A 20,194-nucleotide genomic window follows, 5' to 3' on the forward strand; every position below is an offset into this window, starting at 1 on the left:
AGGGTTTTGGCAGGAACATATAAAAGCTACTAAAAGTAAATACGAGAAAAAAAACTCGTAAAATTTGTATTTTAATCTTTATGTACACGCCCAAGAAGTTTTAGGGCCATTTTAACGACTATAGCCCATAAAAAAGTTTCCTTGTGTTTGCACATTATAGGTGCGCAACAATAAAAGAAAAGAAAAAAAAGTAAGCAGTGGGAGGAGTGAAAGATTATTGGCAGGACAAGGTAAAAACAATATGTGATAAAAAGCCAGTTAAAATCAAGAGAGAAGTTATGAAAGTATCCTGTGAAGCATATAAGAGCTACTGAAGACTCACACAGCCAGTCTCATCCTCACACCACAGCGGGAACGCCAACAGGAAAACACAGACAAGAAATAAGAAATAATCATTGACAGGTAAGTTCTTCTTCTTCATCATCATCATCGTTTCAGAATGCAAATCTGTCTGACTGCAAAACTGTATGAGCTACCGTAATGTTAATAAAGTACACTTATTGTGTTATATATGTATAGTTTATTTCACAGGAAGAGCTGTAATTATTTTTACTTTATACAACACTTTTATCCAAAGGAAGAATTTTGTATTTCACAGGTTTTTTCTAAAATTGCTTTCAAAATCTTGTAAAACACAAACACCAGAGAAAAAATAATGTCTCCACAAGCTGCTTTCGTCTCTTGAACACAACATTGTGGCTACAAACCAGTTTGAGTAGATGAGTACCAAAATGCCCGAGGGTAACATTTACACGCCTGTAAATAATCTCAGATCTGCTCTACCAAAAACCTTCCTCACTGCAGATTTATTATACTTTGCTGACTTTAGACTCCTAAAATAATACTTAGAAACAATCATGTATGTTGACACATTTGTCATACACATTGAATATTCAAAACACAGAAAAGGAATAGGATGTTTGTCTTTGTGTTTTACCTCTGGTCACGTATTCTTTAACAAGCCTGTTTAATATTTTCTTAGTCTTCTCCTCTGGTGTGCAGTCTGATCACATTTGACTGGAATTTGCACTGAGGGTAAAAACACTAATGCGTAAAGTAAAAATAGTATTGCTGTTCTGGGGACTCTGCTGGGAGTCACAGATGTTTGGTGGCCTAGGACGATTAAGGAAGTTATTTGAAAAAGTCTGCAGTTTGTCTGCACCAAAGCAGAATCTACGGCTTCATATTTGTTTTTCTGTTGAAAAGTACTGATGTTGTGGTGAATTTAGACTCAATGACAAGTTTAAATCGACTCCATGTAAGTGATCATGATCATGATCTTTCTCTTACTTCCAGGTTCTTTTAAAGAAGTAAACAATGAAGTTAATACTCAGAACCTCACTCTTACATCTGCTCCTGTGCTGTGCAACCCACGTGTTCAGTAAGTGTGTCTGGTTAGCTCACCAAGAATGTAACTGACTTTCCTCTTTAAGCTAAATTATTCCAAAAGACATAACACTTGTTTTCTCACCACTTTGCGCAGACTAAGTTTCTACTGTTTCAATCAACTGTTTCTATTTCCTTTCCTTCCCTGAGGTTTCAATATCGTGGCTGACCCAGCAGCCAACAGTGAGGGTCTTATAGAGGTGGAGCTGGAGACCACTGTGTCTCTGAGTTGTGGCGTTGATGATGCTGAAAAAGAGCTGGTGTGGCTCAGAAATGGCGTCACGGTCACTCTGAAAGAAGAGAACAAGAAAGGCCGCAGCAGTGTGTGTGTTTCACCTGTCATCCATGATGACAACGATGCCACTTTCACTTGTCACATCAAAGAAAACAGCACATTTGAGGCTTCTGTCACCCTGAATGTCACATGTGAGTCCCTTTATAAATCATGCTGTTGTTAATATAGATACTGGTAGCTAGTAACTCATGTAGATTTAGTGACCATACCGCGACCATTGTTCACACTGAAAGATGGCAACTACTGGATGAACTGCCATGAAACATATGAATGCTGGTGATACACTGATCTGAAAACTAGTGCAATCAGAGGGTTAGCATTTGTGTTTTTTTGGTGAAATACCATGATGACTGGATTGTAGGATAGATTTTTATCAGATCATGTGTTGTCCCCTGGAAGAGTCACTTTGTATGTATTGTATATTTATTACCAAATATCGCCAAAATTAATGCCATTATTATCAACATCAGCTGCACTTTGTTCTGCTGTGCTATTTACAAAGTGTTAACATACTAAAATGCTAAAAAAAAAAAAAAAAGGAAAAAAAAAGGCCAACATCATCCTCTGGGAACCATGACTGTCTGTATAAATTTCCTGTCTGTCCAGCAGCTGTTGGGATGTTTTCGTCTGAACTTGACTGAAACATAAAAGTTGAAACATAGCTGCACTGAGATTTCTTCTTTAGGTGAAATATATGCATTTGCAAAAGCAACTCAGCAGCAATAATGTTTTCTCTTCAGATCCCCCAGAGCTGTCTGGGTCAGAGGAGGTTACAGTAGAAGAGGAGGCAGAGCTCGTCCTCCGCTGTGACATCTGGGCAAATCCACCAGTCTCATCTGTGGTGTGGGTACAAAATGGAAGCTTGGTGGATCTATTAGCAGGTGGCTTCATTGTGAACACTGACGGCCATGCAAGCGAGCTAAGAGCCACGAAAGTGGAGAGGAGCTTGCATGTTGGCACGTATCAGTGCACAGCACATTCTTCCAAATATGGAGCATTCACCAAGACTTTCCCTGTCACAGTAACAGGTCTGTTCACTCGATCAGCACCCTTCAATGTTACTGAAACCACATTCCACATGTTGAATATTTTTGCTGGATATTTCCCTTCTGATGTGTCATCGGCACACGAAACGATGACTCATTCGGTGATGTCAGTGAAGGGGGTTAATCATCTTTCTCCTCATTTGTAGATAAGACCATAAAGTTCCCACTGATGCCCATGATTGCAGGAATTGTGGTGGTGTTCCTCACTGCGCTGCTTGCATTTGTTTCACGGTGGAGGACAATCGTAAAGGTAACACACAAAACATGCACATAGAGCACAAAGACTGAATCATTACAATCAGGACCTCCTAATGCTTTAATTGTCTTTCGACAGTGCTGCAAGAAATGAAGACGCCACCGCTCCCTTTTGTGTTATCAGGACACTGCTATTAGCGATTTTCATAACCTTGTTTTTTAATTTTTGTCGTATTTGACATTTTTTAAAGGAATGCTTTGACATTTTGGGAAATGCATTTACGCGCTTTCTTGCTGAGAGTTTGAAGACTGATGTCATTCTCATATCTGTCTGTTAAATATGAAGCTACAACCAGCTGTCTTCACCACAAAGGCTGGTTTGAAGGAACACTAGCAGAGCTCTGTTCAAACAGCAAAATGCAGTTTTTTCTACAGAATTAACAGGCCCTACACAATGATCAGCCACAACAATAAAACCTCCTGCCCAACATTGTTTAGGTCCCCCTACTGCTGCCTAGCACCGGAATGTTGGCAGGGTAACTTCAGGGCACTGTAGTTTGTGGATTGAGGCCTCTCTGGATCAGGCTGATTCAGATACATCCAGCAAATGCTTGGTCAGATTTTTAGGCTCTTTGTTGTGTTCCTTGAATCTTTCCTGAGCAGTTTTTTGCAATATGTCCTGCTCCTGGTCTCTAGCAATGTTTAGGTGGATGATACACATCAAAGCACCATCCACATGAATGCAGGACCCAAGGTTTCCCTGCAGAACTTTGTATTGTAGTGAGATCATCAATTGTATAGATGATATAGACTTTACCTGTCAGTGGTTTGTGGCTGATCGTTGCAAAATATGCCAAAGAGTTTTAAATGGACTGGGTGCTTATATTTGTAGCTTTCGGCAGATCTAGGCTAGCTGTCTTTCAGTCTTCGCGCTATGCTAAGCAAACTCCCCGGTGGCATAGGCTTCATATTTATCACACAAATATGTCGTCAGTGTTTTTCATGTAACTCTCTGCAACAGAGCAAAAAAAACATTTTTTTAAATTCCCAAAATATCTCTAAAAATCTGATAACTGTAATAAGCTATCTACTATGTATGCAATGTGCTATTTATTTAACCAATAATTATGACGAGGATCTCTGGAGTCTGTGGTATGACATTTAGCTTGTTACTTTTCATTATGTAATGCACTTTGACCTTGATGATGAAGTGAGTTTTAACACTCCATTTCCTCTTTTGTTGTTAATATCTTTGCAAGAAAATAAACCAAACTGAAAAGCACACTGACATTGCAAGGACCTCTTCTTCTGTGGATGTGAAGAAAAAAAAAATCAAAGTCACAAGTTCTGCTGTATATTTAAGAGATGATGTATGATTCTAAGACTTAATGGTACGACATACTTTTTAATACAGTTACAACATGTTATACGCTGACACATAACCAAACAGATAAAATGTTAGACGCATGCAATCCCCTTATTTTTCCACGTTGTCTGCACTGGATAATCCATGAATATATGACTAGACAAGCTGCACTTTTTTGGACAAAAGAGACAAATACAGGTCAAGCTCCCTGGTTAAAACATAAGCTTTAAGCTAAAAGACAACCAACTTAACTAAAAAACAATGAAAAAAAAATAAAAAGAGAAAAAAGGAACTGTTATAATACTTAATTTGATGCGTTTAGACTTCCCAGTATAAAATATACCTATAGTTTTCAGAACCTGGCCAATCTAACAATTGATCATTGAGCTGAGCTGCCTCAGAATCAAACTCTTGGTCCCTGGTTTCCACATTTGCACTGAACTTTAGCTCCTGACTCAACAATAAAATCAAAGCTTGTTAAAATCATGTTATACATTTACTTTTAATGAGGCAAAAGGACATGGATTACAAGGTTCCCATGGTCAAGGTCAAGGTCTAGGTTGTTGCCTTCTTACCATTAAATGAATACTTAACATGTTCACATAAAACACTGCAACAAAAATGACGGGAATGCAGAGATGTTAAACCAGCTTGAACAGGAAATCAGATATACAATATAAGGACAAGATTGTTGTCTACACTGAGGCTGATGCTGCTTAGTTATGTTTGCGGGTTTTAATCACTCATCAAGAATTTGTTTATTTGGTTGGCTAAATATTCACAATGTAATTTCTAATAGATTCCTATTAAGACATAATAAGATATCATTGTCAGCTATAGAAGACATGTTTGAAAAGAGTACTAATGCCCCACACTGAAAAGATAGACCTCGCTCAACTAGATGTGATCTGATTGTTGTTCACAGGCTCTGTTGTATTTGTAATTGTGGTTTGTGACCAAACGCAGCATATGCAACAATTCCAAAAATAAGACATGTAGTCTGCGTTTAGAAAAAAGAAGATAAATACTTATTTTAATTACACCATAATGACTGTGCAAACACCCAGAAACTGTCCTCTTGTATCTTCTTTAATGGCCCTTAAAAATGCACTGTTCTTTGCTTTGTGTCACGTAACTGCGATATCATGCTGGGAACCCTTTTAACGTGTCAAAGATGTTGCATGTCTTTTCTAGCAGCACATTCTGCATAACTGAAATGTCTGAAATTGCATTTGCACAACACAAGTTCATTAGAAATTGTTTTATAAGACTACATAAGAACAATTGGATTAAACATTAAATAAAAATGGAAAGACAATCTTGTTAACATTTTTAGTGAAACTCAAAAGATAATATAGACATAACCAAGATCCCAAAGCACTAGTGTGTGTAAGCGTTTCACATGCAAGTCTCAAGTGACATCTGCTGGTCATCTTACTTTGAAGCCCTTACCCATAACAATGACATGTATGTGAAAATATCCACATAAAGACATTTAATGAAATATTAATGTAATTTTTTTTTTTTTTTTTTACAAAGCCTCGTTGTGCATTTGAAATGACTTTTTTTTTTTCTATTGCCATCATACTGCGCAAAACAGGACCAGTCTCAGAATGAATGATACATTTGAAACTCAAATTCAGAGTTAAATTTCACAATCACAATCAAATATCATTATATATTGCATTAGAATATCAACTGAATGACACAAAGGATCTGCTGCACTGAAGTGTGCTAACCTGAGATGTGTTAGAGATGTGTTTTTTTATTATTATTATTGTAATTATTATTATTAGTATTATTATTATTATTATTATTATTATTTCTCCCCTATGTGTGTAAATGGGAAGAGAAAACAGTTAGAAACATCCCTCAATATACAGTAAAGCCATACAACAAAACCATTAAATGGCATGTTTGTTGTATCAATGCCTATCTCACGGCATATCAATAAAAACTGAACTCCATAAATCTCATAAAGATAAGCTTTATTATGTTGTATTACATAAACTCTGGCTAAAAGAACTGTACACCCACATTTAATCTATACTGGTGTATATTAAACTGAAGAATAAAGTTTAGAGCACAATGTTGTTAAGGTATGACAGTGGTGACGTCAATCTGCAGGGACTTGTATCTGTTTGGTTAGAGAAATGTATGCGATGTACCTGCAAAGAGGAATTTCTTAAAAATGTACAGTGTCAGTACACTATAATCTTGGGATCATCAGCTATTTATTTTATATACAGAATTACTGCAACATTTTTATTCCTGATACAAATTTAAAAATGATCAAGGATATATCACATTTATTATATTTATTGATATAAAATTTTACTTTTAAGACGTTTTAAAATAAAAATCTAAAACATCTTTTTATCTGTGAATAAATCTTAGTTCCATCAGGTTTTCCAAATACGTGATTTACATCAATCCGAAAAAGTAAGCTTTTTGTTAAAGGTGAATGATTCAAAAAATACTGTTCTGCTGTGAAAAAACAAATATCACTAAATTTATTCTAAAAATAAATAAATAAATAAAACAAATTAAATCACATTTATTTTATTAAAGACTAAGTTTTTCGTCTTTCAAGCACGTTCCTGCGTCTCAGGCTAAAAGGACCTTTACGTAACGGACGCGACGTCTTCCGTCGTCGGCTGTACGTAAAGGGCGTGGTGACGCCTGTCCGCGAGCTTTCTGCGGTCCACCGCCAAATTCAAACAGAAAGAAAGAAACACGAACAACAGGCAGCTGCAGCGAAGAGGACGGACGATTCTCACAACCGATCATTTCAGGTACGTTATCGACACAGCAGGTAACGGAACAGTTCGTCTGTTTTTGTCTGTGCTAAGATGTTTGACGTAAACGTCTTTTTGTGTGAATTTATGGTGCCTTCACGAACTCTTTTGTTGTTGTGTGAGACTCAAGCGATGTGTTATCAGTAACGGTGCTTCTCGATGTGTCAAGTTTCATTGTTGAGAGTGTGAAATATTTAACTTCATTCCCATTTAGCGCATAAATGGTAGCGCTAAGTCGCTTCTATCCCTTCCTCTGCCGGTGTTTTGGATGGAGTCATCCCGGTTTAGTTTCACGGGGCAGGGCAGTCTGTGCAGCTACATTGTTCTCATCAAACAATAGCAGCGGAGCCTTTCACTAACACGATTATCGCTGCTTGATTGTTGGGGTTGTTACGGGTCATTTTCACCTTCATTTCCCGTCCTTTGTTCATTAACATTGCTCCCATTTTTTCTCAGTAACTGAGTACTGTGAACTTAAAATAACAGATGCACTTCAATGAGCTCAACATTATGAGGAGCTGGACTTGTTTCTTTTTGTCTTGATACCTATCTCTTTTACTCAGCTTCCTTTGTCTAACTATTGGGCTGAAATATTTATCTGACGACCACATTCGGCGAAATACTCCAATACTAAGTTATTGAAACACATTTAAGGAAGGAATAAAAAAGGGTCAGTGATGGTCACTTCACTCCTACATTATGCAGAGAATACAAACAAACTGAGCTGATGTTGAGCTCACAAATATATGGATTTAAATTCTTTCTCTAATCCTTTACCGTCCACCAGTGTGTGCCATAGGAACACCAATGTATTTGGTTGATATTCCCCTCATGTTCAGAAGCTGCATGTCATGTTTACATAAAACCTCATACATTCTTTCTTCAGCCAACCTTACATCCTAAACATTGTGGTGTTGCACTTCTCAGCAGGTGAACAAACGCAGTAGGGCTTACAAAACAATCTTATCAAAGCCCTTGGACAGTGCACACATGGATCTTCCTCCCGTTTCCTTCCTTCCTCACAACATTCAGATCATTTACATTCATTGCATTTACATTTATGTCTACACACCTATTGATACACTTGATTATATCTTTCCAATACTATCAGATCAAATAGATATTTAGGTTAAAATCATATAACAGAGTAAAACAGCAATATCTAATAACATTAACTGTTCTTGCTAAATGGCCAGGATTATTATAGGTGTTGCATATTAAGTCAACTCAGTGTCAACATATTTTTAGCACTAGTTTTATTTTCCTAAAATCTGTGTAAAGTGCTCCAATGATCTTTTCTGAAGTCTGCTTAAAAACGTATTTTTTTGTAGTTTATAGTGTGCTGTATTTTAATCTTTCCTCAGCTCAGTCAGTATGGCGTCTTCAGTGATGGATGGGGTTGGTAAAGCTGTGGTTGGAGTCTGGCGAGCGCATACAGTCCTTGATGAGTCTGACGGGGCAGAAAGTTCACCAGAAGCCCCTGACCGTTTCCGCAAGCTTCGCTCCTCGTCTTCACTGAACTCTCTGCGAATGTCTTTGCGCAAGCGGCTCCCTCTGCGCTCCGTCCAGGCCAACTCCCTCCCAGAGAATCCAACTTGGGAAACCGTGAAGGAGGAACCGAAAACCAGCACCATCCGCAAAATTAGTCGTAGTGCTCGGAACTCCATCAGCGGAGTGTATCAGGTAAATAGTTCTCGACTGTTGGATCTGGAGGTACCAGTTCATGAAAAGACATGTTGTGTGTGAAAATGCCTGGAAATTAAGTAACTTCCTTTAATTTTTTGTGACACGGATTGACATCAACAACTATCCATCATTTGTTCTCTTATCATCGTCATCATCACCCTCCTTCTTTTGTGTAATTTCTCCTTCACACAGCGGTTTCAGAGGAACAGAGAGTTTGTACGTGAGGAGTGTTTGGTAGCAACCCCAGGTCGTGATGGAGAAAATGCTGGTGCCTCAACTTCTTGCACACCAAGACGCACGCCTAGACGACCTGCAACACCCAGACGCACCCCCAGGTCAACAGCCACACCTGGGCGCACTCCAGGCTCGAGAGGACGAAGGACTCCTGAGGCGTCAGTACGAGGGGTGAAACCCAGAGGAGGCAGAAGACAACTGGTTCGCATGGCTGCCTTACGAAGTCCCTTTGCTTCCCCCAACACACAGAACCAGAGACTGTGAGTTCCATTACCAGCTACAGTGTAATTCAGCTTTCTGTCTGAGGCTTTGTTCGTTGGTCTCAATGTTTTTCAGATTACATTCCTTGTTGGCTACATTTATTTCTGTGAATTTCTCAGCCCTGAGTGTTTGTTTGTTTTTCTGGTGTAACAGAAAATTTGACCGAGATTTGGAGTCGGTTTCCAGTGGGCTCAGGAGGCTCAAACACCTGTCAAAGGCCTTTGACGACATCATCAGCAGAGATGACAAGTAAAGCACATTTGTTTTGATTGGTTTGTTTGGTAAAGCAGGTTAAGAACTGTTAAACTTTTGTTTTTCTACATACATGAATGAAAGTATTTTGTGTAACTGAGGAAGCCATCAGTCCACTTCCTTATATCCGTGTATGTTTTACATAGAGGAGTCCAGTACATGTGCCTCGTGCATAGAGGAAGCGCGTGACTGCCCTACTCACCCTCTTCACCCTCCCACCTAAAGAATCCCAGTCTGTGGTGCAGCTTGTGGGTCCCCAGATTTCCTTCCCCTCCCCCTAGACATTCTTCCCGCCTCGGTTTGAAACTGGGTCTGTGTTTCTGGTATTCGGATAAGGAATGGGTGGGGGGACAGGGGTGTGGGAATTGGAGCCAGATGAAATGACAAAAATGCGTTTGAGAGTTTTGAATGTTTTTGCGTCATTTCCTGTGTTGACATTCAAAATGTTAAGGCACGGAAGACACACTGTCAAAAACAGTGATACACACACGCACAGTGACCTCGTCTATTATCTGTGCACATTACATGCGGCCCGCTGCTTTCCTCACTGTATGAAAACAACTTATCTGAGAAGTTTAAACAAGTTTGTTTTCCACCTACGACAGGCAGTTCAACTATTCCCTAATTGCGGAGTAGGGCAGAAGGTAAATTTGCATCTCAGAAACAAATCCTACTAAAACCTGATACGTTAAGGAAACATATGCTCTGAGCGCATGTCAGAGCTAACCGAATGTCCGTGCATGGAGTGATTTGCATCTGACACTGAAAGTCTATGATATTGCACTGAAAATCATTTTCTTTTCCCAAACAAAGGATGCTCTTCTCTATCTGACTCACTTTTTTCCAGCTTTATAACCCTTGTTTTACATTCTTACCCGTTCTTTGTCTCTTCATCGGTTCTTATATATGTTCTATTTCTTTTAACTTATCAGTTTGTCTCCAAGTCTCGGAAAAGTTATGGATGTGTTTTGTTACTGAAAATGCTGCATTAATTACCTGATAGGTTTCTTTAGTGTTTACCATTTTGAAGAATTGGAATAATAAAAGTTTGAATGAATCTAAAAAGGAAGAAAGGCACGTGAACTGATTAGTAATTTTGTCTAGTTTATGGTATTAAGAACTGAGTAAATGACAGGGTTTCTTCTCCCTATGTTTATTCCCTGCTCAGCAACAGTTGTTCTCTCTCTGCAGACCCAGTACAAAGCAACGTTGTGGAGGAGTGATTCTGAGAAGGTTGGACCCCAGCGGTAAACTCAGTCGGTCAAACCTCACACGTCGAGCCACAAACCTCTCAAACTCGCTGGGAGGTTGGGCCCACACAGCTGTGAACACTATTCGCAAACCCAACTGAACTTCACACATGTGTGCATGTAAAATACAGGACCTTTTGTAGTCATGCCTCACATTTATCACTGTCTTGTCACTGTTACATATACATGTAGTGTTGTCATGGGAGACTGTTACGTAGTGGCTTGTCTTGTGTTTTTTTTATCTGTGTGGTGCCTAATTAGCAGCACCTGTGTGAATCTTTCGTGTTTACACATCTCAGGTTAGCTAGTTGTGGGTAAAATGTCCTCATTGTAGCTACCAAAGGGATTTCTACACTGTGGTGTGCGTGTCTGTCATGGCTGCCACAACCAAATGTCTTCGTTACATTTTTTAAATACTAATATTTTAGTTTGTGCTCGCACTCTCGGCATAGAAATGTTACAGAAAAAAAACTTTAAAGAGATGCTGCACAAGACCAAAATTTGCAGAACTAACACTAAATTTACTGACAGAAGGGAGATGCATTTTCCTCGACTTTAAATGTATGCAAAGATGTTACTAACATTTGTTATACGTTTTTAAATGACATTTGATTATACCAAATTTTATGTGTATTTTCTATGAAAGGGGACTTTTTTATATAAACTATAGCTTAGGCAGTATTAGAATGGGAACTTTCCTTGAGGCAGAGGTCGGCACTTGTAACAGCCTGTGGATGATTCATATACCGATATTGTACACATAAATCATCTGATAATGTGATAGGGGGAAGATTTAATGGCTCATTACCAGATGACATCGATGATGATGATGTTATAAAGTAATATCCAGCAAGTTATTAGTGTAGTGACTGTCAAGCTAAACAGCCTCAAATGAAGCGAAACGCTTCTCTTTGCTGCATTTTTAATGTATTGGTACCTTCTTTTTCTACGTTATTAAGAAAAAAAGGGAGAAACTGTCAAATGTGAAATCAAAACTCTACACAATAAAACCTGTAAGCTTCAAACAACCGACAAGTCTTTTCTTTTTGTTATGTCTGTTTCGTGTTTATATTAATTTGATCTTGTTATAACATAAAATAACACTTACACTCCTAAAAGTACATATTGTAGGTGTCGGATATAATCACTCTGTTATTTACTCCGTAAGGACTCAATTCAAACCACACTTGAATTAGGGGTGAAACATAAGTCACATTTCTTAGTTCCTCACAAATGTTCAAATAAGTAATTTTAAATACTAACATTTGGAGTAAAAAACTATTGTCTTAAGTTATTAAATAGCTTAAATTTGCAGAACCTTCACATGTTTTTGAAGTAATATGCAATTTTAAAGAATTTTGAGACCTTGAAATACTTTCAAGTGTACACTAGTGGAAATATTAACTTTTTACATAACTGCGCCACCTCATACAAATAGACTATAATGAAGGCTAAATATTTAGTGAAATAGCATGATGGGGGGACTGTTAATGGGCTTTTCTTTGCTTTTTTTGTAGTTTTCTTCTGTTTCTTTTTTTTCACAGTGATTGTATGTCAGTGTATATATGTCCTTTGACTTCACATCAGTGTTAAGCTGATAAACATCTGAAACTGTGTAATCCATGTGTTCAGAGTATGAGCTGACAATACATGAAACACCACCTGCTACTCCATCATAATTTCATTATTATCACATATCAATAAATTAAAAGTACATTTGCTCTGTGTACATTTGCATTTGACCTCATGGTCATTTATTAGGCAGCTATAGTCATTATTTATACAGTGGTTGTTTATTAGATACAATGGAATATTACTGATTAACGGTGTGCAAAATATCACGACCAGCTTCCAAATCGAAATGCGATTTGCTATATACTTACACATCAATAATAATACTGTAAACATTTTCTTAAAGAAGCCATTTGGGTTTTTTTAGTTTTGTAACTTTGGCTTACTGCATTTTTACTTAAAACACATTTCCTGTTTTAATAAAGTTTGTACCGATATGCAGGTAAGGACTCTCCAGTCCTCTTCTACTGCTGTACATACTGTGTAACATACTGTATATTGTCTATAAAGGCAAGAGCGCCATCATGTGGCATGTCCTGGTCCCAGCAGGTGAAAGGCGATTCGCTCGGTTTGTCCCTTGTCGTATCCCGTCGTTAGCTCACGCCTCGTTGAAATCGCTCCTCCTCTGCCTCTCCGGCTTTGTACCCAGAGCTGAACCACGCCGCGGCTACCTACTCCAGGATACCGGGGCTTCTAAACATCGCAAAATGGCCCTCCACGTCCCCAAAGCTCCGGGCTTTGCCCAAATGTTAAAAGACGGCGCCAAGGTGAGGATAAATCACCGTGTTGGAGTCGTATGTTAGCTTTATGTAGCCGTTGTGAACTCGGCTAAAGTTAGCCGCTGAGTTAGCACGTTCATTCACAGTCATGTGGAGGAGAGTTCTAGAAGCAGCCAGGCCGCTGGGAGCTGCCGGACCCGGAGCTGCTGTGATGGACGAAAGCCATATTTTTAAGTCTTTAGCTGTCCCCTTTAGCACTTAACCATCCCGTATGTGTGCATAGTGTTTCAGCTGCAGTGATGACTGGCTGTCAGACTGCAGTCACACCCTGCTAGCGTTTAGCTAACTGTCAATGCTGAGGCGCAGATTGTCCCCTCAGATGGGTCTGTCTGATGCTTCCTGTTTTGGGTTAACGCACATGCTGCATTTAATCTATATTTCCTGATTGTGTTTCCCTGTCTTTGCAAATAATTTTATTGTCCACACACAGTTATTGCAGCTCACATCCCCAGTTCACTCAAGTGTTTTGATGTTATTTGTATTGGATTAGAAGTTGGGCAGAACATGAATAGAAATGTGTCTGATATTGACACTTCTCAAATGAAGTACATATCTTGCAAAGTCACAGCAGCTGATTTATCCTTTGTTGTTTTTTTACAGCACTATTCAGGGCTTGAAGAGGCAGTCTTTCGTAACATCAGAGCATGCAAGGAGCTTTCTCAGACCACACGCACCGCCTATGGGCCAAATGGTAAGCACAGTCCACCAGCAGTATACAAAAGTCTGTCATTGCCATTTATGGTTCGGTCAGTGGAGAATTAAATCAGACAGGAAACAAAACAAAAATCATTAAACTATGCCACTGTTTCCTTTCAGGTATGAACAAAATGGTCATCAACCACTTGGAAAAGCTCTTTGTCACCAATGATGCTGCAACAATTCTCAGAGAGCTTGAGGTGAGAAAATGTCTTTGTTCAGCTTGCTGGATTTCATCGAATGCTTCATAAATGTGTGAAAGTAATACATTTTATCAATGTTATGTGCGTTACAGGTGCAGCATCCAGCAGCCAAAATGATTGTGATGGCATCTCACATGCAAGAGCAGGAGGTCGGTGACGGCACCAACTTTGTCCTGGTGTTCGCTGGAGCTCTGCTGGAGCTGGCTGAAGAGCTGCTCAGGATGGGCTTGTCTGTGTCAGAGGTAATAACTGTAGCTGGTGAACATCACCATGTCTGTGCTGTGTAGACAGTGTGATGACATGACAATTAACTTATCAACACCTGTCTGTACAAGTAGTTTTTTTCAGACAAGCCTGTCTTCTATAAAACATTATTTTTTGGGAAAACATCTTGTTCATGTTTCACTTAGTGCAGCATTGACTACCAATGACCCAGCTTTCTTGTTAAGAGACTTAAACATTGGGTAAACAATTATTACACTATTATTGGTGAAACAGTTGGCTAAAATGTCAACAATTTCCATCTTAAAGGAATAAATTGCAGCATTTTCTCAGTGTTTTCTTTCCTGTTTTTTTGCAGGTGATCGAAGGATACGAGAAGGCATGTAAGAAGGCTCTGGAGCTCTTGCCAGACTGTGTATGTTCCTCAGCTAAGAATCTCCACGACGTTAAGGAGGCCACATCTCTCATCCGTACAGCTGTCATGAGTAAACAGTACGGCAACGAAGACTTCCTCGCCAACCTCATTGCACAGGCCTGTGGTGAGTCAGCAATTCAGACTACGGAGACCAACTACAACTATTAGCCATCAATTACCTTGACAGCAGATGTTTTCTTTTCTTTTTGCTACAGTATCCATCTTCCCAGAGTCCGGCAGTTTCAACGTTGATAGCGTCAGAGTATGCAAGATTTTGGTAAGCAGCTTTATCCACTGCTTATATTTTGACCATGATTGTGTTGTTTGATTCTAAATTGTTGTCTGTGGTCTTTTCAGGGTTGTGGTGTGACAGCATCCTCCATGCTACATGGCATGGTTTTTAAGAAAGAGGCAGAGGGAGACATCACATCAGTTAAAGACGCCAAGATTGCAGTGTTCTCCTGCCCCTTTGACAGCATGGTGACAGAGACCAAGGTAATTAATACTTCCAAAAGAAAAATCCATATGTTTAAGTTCCATATGAGGAGTTGTTGTGCCGTAGAGAAAACTGACCAACATGAACTCATATGGAACTTAACAAACATGTGGATGTTTCTTTTTTTTGTAAAAAGCTGAGTTAGTAAAGAACTTACATCCTCATATCATAGCCTCTTCTCATGGAAAATAATTTGCCATGTCACACCAGGATAAATATATGTGTAAATAATGCAATTAATGATGACTGAGTTCTGTGTACCGGCTTCACTCCTGGTGTGGCCACTTGTCTTGGGTTTATTAAATCGTGGTGTCACTACATCTAGACAGCCCTACGAAGGTGCTGATCTTATTGCTAACAAAAGTCTTGTCTGTTTCACAGGGAACAGTGTTGATAAATAATGCACAGGAACTCATGAACTTCAGTAAGGGAGAGGAGGATATGATGGAGGCCCAGGTGAAGGCCATCAAGGAGGCTGGTGCCAACGTGGTGGTAACTGGAGGGAAAGTGGCTGACATGGCGCTGCACTACGCCAACAAATACAAGCTCATGGTGGTCAGGTAAGACCCACAGTAGTTCAAATGATCAGAGCTTGTAGTACTCAAGAGTTTTTTCCTTCAAAATTAAACCTGTCATCAAAATGTCTTCCACCTTAAGAAGATGGTGTAAATCTAATGCAGACCTCATGCCTGGGTTGCTAGTATTTGTCCAGGTTAGAGTGGCTGATGTGCAGGTTTATGTAGACTCAAAACATTCCCTCACATTAGATGACCTTTTTTGTGTGCCATGAGTAAAAGATTTGTCATAGATGCAAAGCAAGAAGTTGCTGTTTTTTGGCTTAAATTCCAGGCGAAACAGTTTGTTTGTTTGTTTGTTTGTTTTTTAATTATTTATTTCTTTATTTATTTGTTCATTATTTACTACTATTATCATTTTAAGTTTGATGTTTTGAGTCTTTATTTGTCCTTCCTCATTATATGCTGGTTTTCTGTGGATTCCATCTCTGTGTACCTTCAAAGCCAAAATCCTCCTTTTCCTCTTACAGGCTTAACAGCAAGTGGGACCTCAGGAGGTTGTGCAAGACTGTGGGAGCTGTAGCACTTCCCAGGATGGTGAGTGTAATCTAGTTTTGTCCAGGTCAGGCTTTTAAATCATATTCCAACAGACCAGTGTAAAGTGTGAAATAATGCTTTTCTCCATCCTTAGACGGCTCCAACTCCGGAGGAGATGGGTCACTGTGACAGTGTTTACCTGACGGAGGTGGGAGACACTCAGGTGGTGGTCTTCAAACATGGTAAATCAATCTTTGCTTCAGTCTGATGAATCTTTATTTTTAACAATACCTTTGCTCATTAGGAGTTTTAGGCCTAACAAACTGTTTGGTGTTGATTGTTTGAAACAGAAAAAGAGGACGGTGCCATCTCAACAGTGGTGATCAGAGGCTCCACTGACAACCTGATGGACGACATCGAGAGGGCTGTAGATGATGGAGTCAACACCTTCAAGGTTCTGGTCAGGGTAAGTCAACACAGGAAACCACAGTGGGATTGTTTTCCCAACCTTTATATGAATAATGCATACAAAATATAAATTAAAGAATTTGTTTGTAAAGAAAAAAATCTGGTTTTTTTTGTTTTTTTTTAATATGCTCCAAGTAACTGTTGCATTTTCTTTATATTTCTCTCAAGGATGCCTGTGGAGTTTTAGAGTTTTTGCTAAACCCTTTAATATGTTGTTCATTCATTGTTTAACAGCTACAGTCTCTGTTATTCACTGTCTGCAGGACAAGCGTCTGGTACCTGGAGCAGGAGCCACTGAGATCGAGCTTGCCAAGCAGATTACCTCATACGGAGAGGTATGCAGATTTAAATGCATTAATTGAGGCATAACCGGTTCACAATAATGCCTCCTCTTCATTTTTCCCCTTTTTACTTCATTACCAACACATACATTTTTTGAAACAACCTTGTTTCTCGCCTCTCTCTCTGTAGTCCTGCCCTGGTCTGGAGCAGTACGCCATTAAGAAGTTTGCTGAAGCCTTCGAGGCGTTGCCACGTGCCCTGGCTGAGAACTCTGGCGTGAAGGGAAGCGAGCTCATTTCTAAACTATATGCTGCGCATCACGAGGGAAACAAAAACACGGGCTTCGACATCGAGGTGCGTTGGTGTACATGAGAATCCCTTTGTGACTTTGATGTATCATTTTCTTTCCAAGATTTGCGTTGTCCTGAAAATCCATGCCTTGTTAATCCCAGCGTTGACACAACATGAATTTCAATCTGCTTGATAGCGAAAGACAACAAAGGGCACTGATTATCCACTAATACTGAAAATGTAAAACCTCGATCCTTTCTATCTAGTCTGATTTGCCGGTCACCAAAGTCTTAACATTTTGAATTTACCATTGTAAAGCCATAGCTTCTTTTGCGCTTCAGAGAAAGCTACACAATTTCACACATTAACTATATCAACCACTACCACAGATATAGCTGGCACCTATATACATACTGAGTCATATACAATCTCTTTAAAGACAGATCTCTGGGGCTCTGTTGTGCTGATTGTAAAAACAATTACATTGCTGAATAATATGTCCTGGTGTTTTACTGCATTAGGTTCATTCGCATTTAGATTTTATAGACAATATCATATGAAAAGTTCTGCAACAGAGGCCCTTCTTATATACACACAAGTTCAGCATCAACAGTGGCATTAAACCCTCATCATGTAGCAGGTTTTTAGTATTTAAGCATGCAGGTTTTGTACATTATTTGAAAAACAGTCGAGTCATCACTCCAATGCATTTATTTTTAAATGTGTGGTGTCTGTTTAGGGAGATGGCATCGCTGTGAAGGACATGCTTGAAGGTGGCATTGTGGAGCCTTACCTGGTCAAATACTGGGGCATCAAACTGGCCACCAACGCTGCCATCACAGTACTGAGAGTGGATCAGGTGCGTACAGAAACACTCAAGGCACATGACGCTCTACATATAATCAAAATCAACCCCAAAGTTGAATATTTTCATTTGCAGCTTCACAGTCATGCAGCTGTTGTTAACATTGGACACAAGCAAAACTTTTTAATAGGATCAGCTCAGCCTTTCTGGTTTTTCTTTGGATTTTTTCTTTTTCTTTTTGCCTCAATCATCCTGCAGACAGAAAGATTGGCTGAATTTGAAATTTACCTGTAACTGTACGAATTTTAGCTGACAAACTAAAATTTGGAGGCAGACTTGTGTCTTTAGAATCCAGCGTGAATGTAGTCTTTTGGTGTTGTGTTTCTTTAAAGGGGATCAAGCTTCAACATTTTTCCTTTATGTTCTATTTATGTTTTCAGCTGTGTATGCTTCAATACAAAACTGATGTTGTTGAAAGCAATTGGTGAGGGAGCTATGTAAAATACACCAGGTAGTTAATGTTGGTGTGTGTGTACATATATGTATGATCCAGATCATCATGGCTAAGGCTGCAGGGGGACCCAAAGCTCCCAAGCAGAGAGGCCACTGGGACAAGGACGGTTGGGATGAAGAGCCTGATAATTTTGAAACTCATCATTAGAGGGCACACACACACACATGCCCTCTTTCAGTAGGTCCTGGAATGCGTGTGTGATTCTTAACTCGAAAAACACTGCACAGACGTACTCACACGCTCACAGGACACCGAAGCTGTGAAATGTTTGCTGTTTGGCCCGTCACTACTAACACTGAGTGAAAAACGTTGCATTGCTGATGAGATTCAGCAACTTCATGGGTGTTTTTAACAATACCAGGAGCGCCACTCTTTAAACATGCACAAAACAGATACTGTATGGTGTGATAGCATGCTGCATGCTCTCTTGAACTCTTTCCATTGCAGGGGACGCAATCAGGCAAGTGCAGAATCAAAGTGTGTTGCATGTAACACCATTTAATACACAGGGAACATGTAAATGAGATTAGACTGGATATTCTATATAACTTTGTCATGATTATTTCCTTTTGAAGAGATTTCATGCTGAAGTGTTTGATGTGTTAAGTCCCAGCATTGCAGCTGATTGAATGGGGGTTTGATCTTTACTTGTTGGGGACATTTTTAAAAAAATATATAGTTTATGTTGAATGTGTTCACAGCTTGTGCTACATAAATTATTCTTTGGAGCACATTTTCTCTTAGCACATACATGTTGACATGTGTGCTTATGAATATTTAAGCACCTTAAAGGGCCTGCAGTGGGATGTGTCGTGATTTAAACCTTTTCTTTTACTTAAATATAGTCCAGTCAGGTTAGACTTCAGCCCTTAAGTTCTAGCAAATAAATTTGGTCACATTTTATTAATTTCTAAGTATTTTGTCCACTGTCAAACTTGTTCTTTAACACAATTCCTGTTTATTTGAGGTTTTTCCGTGCTAGCTGCTAGGTTTTAGTGTCAGAGTTAATAACCTTCCACCCTGCCTCAAATCCCTCAGTCAGCTGTGGGGATCTTGGTGCACTTAATTCCCAGCTAGACTTACCGCTTTGTCTTTTTTTCTTTTTTCTCCTTTCAGATCATCATGGCCAAACCAGCAGGGGGACCCAAACCTCCCCAGGGCATGAAGGACTTCGATGAGGATGACTGAGTCTGAGGCTGACCAGCTGATGCTCCCTTAACCCCGAACGCTCCCACATGAATTCGCCGACCTTTTCTACTTGTTTATTTAAAGCTCAACTGTTTGGTTTATTTTGTAAAAGTCACCATACATTGGTTAAAGTCACATGTGAAAGTAAGAAGTACAGATGGCTCTGTTTGCTTTTTATGTTCGTAGTCCCAAATAAATGGCACTTGCGCTGTCACGTCTTGGTTTGAATTTTATTTTTTCTGAAAGCTATGTCGTGTAATTTTATTGCTTTTGTGTTTGCTGGCAGTTTCACTGTATTCAGCGTGTACACATGCATTGTTAGCATAATGTTGGTGCCATTAGGGCTTCAAATTGCAGTACATTTTCCAAGTCACTTAACTCCATCCTGTTTATCTGAACCTTGCCTGGAAGCCCATCAGTCAACATTATGCAGGGCTTCGTG

At 39.3% G+C, this 20,194-nt stretch overlaps 3 protein-coding genes across 5 annotated transcripts; all 3 read left to right on the forward strand.

Annotated features, from left to right (window-relative positions):
• The first annotated feature begins 1,317 nt into the window (after positions 1 to 1,317).
• On the forward strand, positions 1,318 to 3,001 carry tmigd1 (transmembrane and immunoglobulin domain containing 1). Its single transcript, XM_008292510.1, has 4 exons — positions 1,318 to 1,381; positions 1,537 to 1,812; positions 2,422 to 2,709; positions 2,874 to 3,001. The coding sequence occupies exons 1-4, from the start codon at positions 1,318 to 1,320 to the stop codon at positions 2,999 to 3,001; spliced, it is 756 nt and encodes a 251-aa protein (XP_008290732.1).
• Positions 3,002 to 7,017: 4,016 nt separating this feature from the next.
• pimreg (PICALM interacting mitotic regulator) lies at positions 7,018 to 11,798 on the forward strand. 2 transcript variants are annotated; one of them, XM_008292495.1, is made up of 6 exons: positions 7,018 to 7,083; positions 8,451 to 8,769; positions 8,965 to 9,266; positions 9,421 to 9,516; positions 10,125 to 10,163; positions 10,711 to 10,797. In XM_008292495.1, the coding sequence occupies exons 2-5, from the start codon at positions 8,461 to 8,463 to the stop codon at positions 10,153 to 10,155; spliced, it is 738 nt and encodes a 245-aa protein (XP_008290717.1). In that variant the 5' UTR covers positions 7,018 to 7,083; positions 8,451 to 8,460; the 3' UTR covers positions 10,156 to 10,163; positions 10,711 to 10,797. The 2 variants fall into 2 exon arrangements, with proteins under 2 accessions (XP_008290717.1, XP_008290715.1); XM_008292493.1 differs by lacking the exon at positions 10,125 to 10,163 and having other exon boundaries at positions 10,711 to 11,798.
• Positions 11,799 to 12,963: 1,165 nt separating this feature from the next.
• cct8 (chaperonin containing TCP1, subunit 8 (theta)) lies at positions 12,964 to 19,966 on the forward strand. 2 transcript variants are annotated; one of them, XM_008292496.1, is made up of 16 exons: positions 12,964 to 13,108; positions 13,721 to 13,811; positions 13,937 to 14,016; positions 14,112 to 14,261; positions 14,600 to 14,780; positions 14,872 to 14,933; positions 15,014 to 15,151; positions 15,534 to 15,712; positions 16,198 to 16,264; positions 16,359 to 16,446; positions 16,555 to 16,670; positions 16,936 to 17,007; positions 17,144 to 17,308; positions 17,985 to 18,104; positions 18,604 to 18,741; positions 19,681 to 19,763. In XM_008292496.1, exons 1-15 carry the CDS (start codon positions 13,049 to 13,051, stop codon positions 18,709 to 18,711), a joined length of 1,677 nt encoding a protein of 558 aa, XP_008290718.1. In that variant the 5' UTR covers positions 12,964 to 13,048; the 3' UTR covers positions 18,712 to 18,741; positions 19,681 to 19,763. The 2 variants fall into 2 exon arrangements, with proteins under 2 accessions (XP_008290718.1, XP_008290719.1); XM_008292497.1 differs by lacking the exon at positions 18,604 to 18,741 and having other exon boundaries at positions 12,965 to 13,108; positions 19,681 to 19,966.
• Positions 19,967 to 20,194: the final 228 nt, after the last annotated feature.

Source organism: Stegastes partitus, unplaced genomic scaffold (assembly GCF_000690725.1).
Source record: "Stegastes partitus isolate 25-593 unplaced genomic scaffold, Stegastes_partitus-1.0.2 Scaffold814, whole genome shotgun sequence".
Classification (NCBI taxonomy): domain Eukaryota; kingdom Metazoa; phylum Chordata; class Actinopteri; family Pomacentridae; genus Stegastes; species Stegastes partitus.

Coding starts and splice junctions, on each gene's coding strand:
- cct8 (XM_008292496.1), top strand. CDS start 13,049: ATGGCCCTCCACGTCCCCAAAGCTCCGGGCTTTGCCCAAATGTTAAAA. Junction 14,262..14,599: donor TGGGCTTGTCTGTGTCAGAG/GTAATAACTGTA, acceptor GTTTTTTTGCAG/GTGATCGAAGGATACGAGAA. Junction 16,265..16,358: donor CTGTAGCACTTCCCAGGATG/GTGAGTGTAATC, acceptor CTCCATCCTTAG/ACGGCTCCAACTCCGGAGGA.
- tmigd1 (XM_008292510.1), top strand. CDS start 1,318: ATGAAGTTAATACTCAGAACCTCACTCTTACATCTGCTCCTGTGCTGT. Junction 1,382..1,536: donor CTGTGCAACCCACGTGTTCA/GTAAGTGTGTCT, acceptor TCCTTCCCTGAG/GTTTCAATATCGTGGCTGAC. Junction 2,710..2,873: donor TTTCCCTGTCACAGTAACAG/GTCTGTTCACTC, acceptor CCTCATTTGTAG/ATAAGACCATAAAGTTCCCA.
- pimreg (XM_008292493.1), top strand. CDS start 8,461: ATGGCGTCTTCAGTGATGGATGGGGTTGGTAAAGCTGTGGTTGGAGTC. Junction 8,770..8,964: donor CCATCAGCGGAGTGTATCAG/GTAAATAGTTCT, acceptor TCCTTCACACAG/CGGTTTCAGAGGAACAGAGA. Junction 9,517..10,710: donor ATCATCAGCAGAGATGACAA/GTAAAGCACATT, acceptor CTCTCTCTGCAG/ACCCAGTACAAAGCAACGTT.